Here is a 1,938-nt window from a genome sequence, read left to right on the forward strand (position 1 = left end):
CCCCGCTCACCTGCGGCCCGGTGCACGGCCAGCAGCGCCAGCAGCAGCAGCCGCCAGCACAGGGCACCGACGGCCCCCATGGCCCCGCCGCTCCCGGTACGCTCGGAGCCGGCCCGGCAGCACCGGCTCCGCCGCTGGCCTCGCCTTTAAGGGCACCSGGGCCTCCCGTCCCGCCCACACCAATCGGTGCAGGAGCGACACCGATTCTGGGCGGGCCTGGCCCCGGCCCTTCCCCCGCGCCGGTACCGGAACCGCGAACCGGGGGCAACCGCACGGGTGCAGGGTCGCTTCCCCCCCGCGCCTCCCCGGGATGTGCAGCCGGTGCCGGTGCCGGTGCCTGTCCCGGTGCCGATCCCCACCCCCGCTGCCTCCCCGCCGCACCGGCTGCCCAGTCCCGCGGAGCCACCACCGGGAAACCGGCACCCGGCACCCCGTGACCGATCAGCTGACGGCCCGCCCCGCCCCGCCCCGTCCCGTCCCGCCCGCCCCGTGACATCGGGCTCGTGGGCGGTGGCGACCACCTTTATTCGGTCCGTAGCGAGGGGCAGTGGCCGCGGGACCGGCCCCGCAGCGCGGCCCGGGCGCAGCCGGGCGGGGAGGGGAGGAACAGGCACGGCCAGCGCGGGGCACCGGCACCGGGACCGGCACCGGACGGGGCGGGGCGGAGGGGCTGGAGAGGGGACAGGCATAGCCAGCTCAGGGCACAGGGCAAGGGACAGGCATGGCAGTTCTGGGGTATGGGCACGGCTGGCACAGGGGACCGGGGACCAGGCCAGCGCAAGGGACAGGTCAGGGGACAGGCAAGGTCCAGGCACGGCTGGCACAGGGGACCGGGGACCAAGCCAGAATAACCAGCCGAAAGAACAGGGCAGAGGACAGGCACGGCCAGTGCAGGGGCAGGGCAGGGGACAGGCATGGCTGTCCCAGGGCACAGGCACAGCCGGCACAGGGGACAGTCACAACCATGCCAGGGTACAGGCACGGCTGGCACAGGGCACAGGGTATGGCCGGTGTGTGGGTCAGGCACAGCCAGAACATGGGACAGGGCAGGGGACAGGCGTGGCCATCCCAGGGAATAGGCACAGCTGGCACAGGGGACAGGGCAAGGGACAGGCATGCCCAGAACGAGGGACAGGGCAAGGAACAGGCATAGCCATCCCAGACGGGGCAGGGGACAGGCACGGCCGTCCCGGCCCCCCAGCAGACACCCAGGGGACCAGCCCCTCGCCCCGACCCCGTGTGGGGAAGGGACCTGGCAGAGCCCCCGGGGCAGCGGCGCGGGGCCCGGCCCCACCGGGGCAGCAGCAATGTCCGAGCAATGTCCAGGGCWGGGCCCAGAGCGGGGCACCCTCTCCACGCCGGGGCACCACAGGGTCCCTGCGGAGGGTCCCCAGGGAGGGTCCCCCTGTAGGGTCCCCACAGAGGGTCCCCGCAGAGGTTCAGAGCGCGCTCTCCTTGCAGGCCCCGCTGAGGCTCCGGGGCCGGCTGCGCTCCAGCCGGCGCGCYGACAGGAGCCGGCGCAGGGACGAGGTGGAGCTCAGGTCCCCGCAGCTCTGCAGGTGGATTCCTTCATGGGGCCGCTCCGCACCMGGCCAGGCGCTCCAGGGGACCTGCAACACGTGGGGACAGGCTGCAGCCCTGTCTGTGACATTCCTGCCCATAGCACCCCTGCCCGTGGCATCCCAGACCATAAGCTCCCTGCCCGTGACACCCATGCACATGAAACCCCTGCCTGTGACACCCCTGCCCATCTCCTGACTCCTCTATCCATGAGCCCCCTGCCCATGACACCCCTACCCATGACACCCCTGCCCATGACCCCCTTGCCTGTGACACCCCTGCCCATCTCCTGACTCCTCTATCCATGACCCCCCTGCCCGGTGACCCCCCCTGCCCGTGACTCGCCTTCCCATTACACCCCTACCCATGGCACCCGTG

At 72.4% G+C, this 1,938-nt stretch overlaps 1 protein-coding gene across 1 annotated transcript in view; it reads right to left on the bottom strand.

Moving 5' to 3' along the window:
- Positions 1-1,439: 1,439 nt before the first annotated feature.
- Positions 1,440-1,938, bottom strand: part of ENTREP3 (endosomal transmembrane epsin interactor 3) — a 6,565-nt gene continuing 6,066 nt past the window's right edge. Inside the window, exon 11 of the mRNA XM_057384774.1 lies at positions 1,440-1,610. Within this exon, the coding sequence (XP_057240757.1) occupies positions 1,440-1,610 (171 nt within the window). The remainder of the gene's footprint in view (positions 1,611-1,938) is intronic.

The sequence above is a fragment of the Malurus melanocephalus genome, unplaced genomic scaffold, assembly GCF_030028575.1.
Source record: "Malurus melanocephalus ecotype Western Australia unplaced genomic scaffold, MMel_1.1 scaffold_746, whole genome shotgun sequence".
NCBI lineage: Eukaryota > Metazoa > Chordata > Aves > Passeriformes > Maluridae > Malurus > Malurus melanocephalus.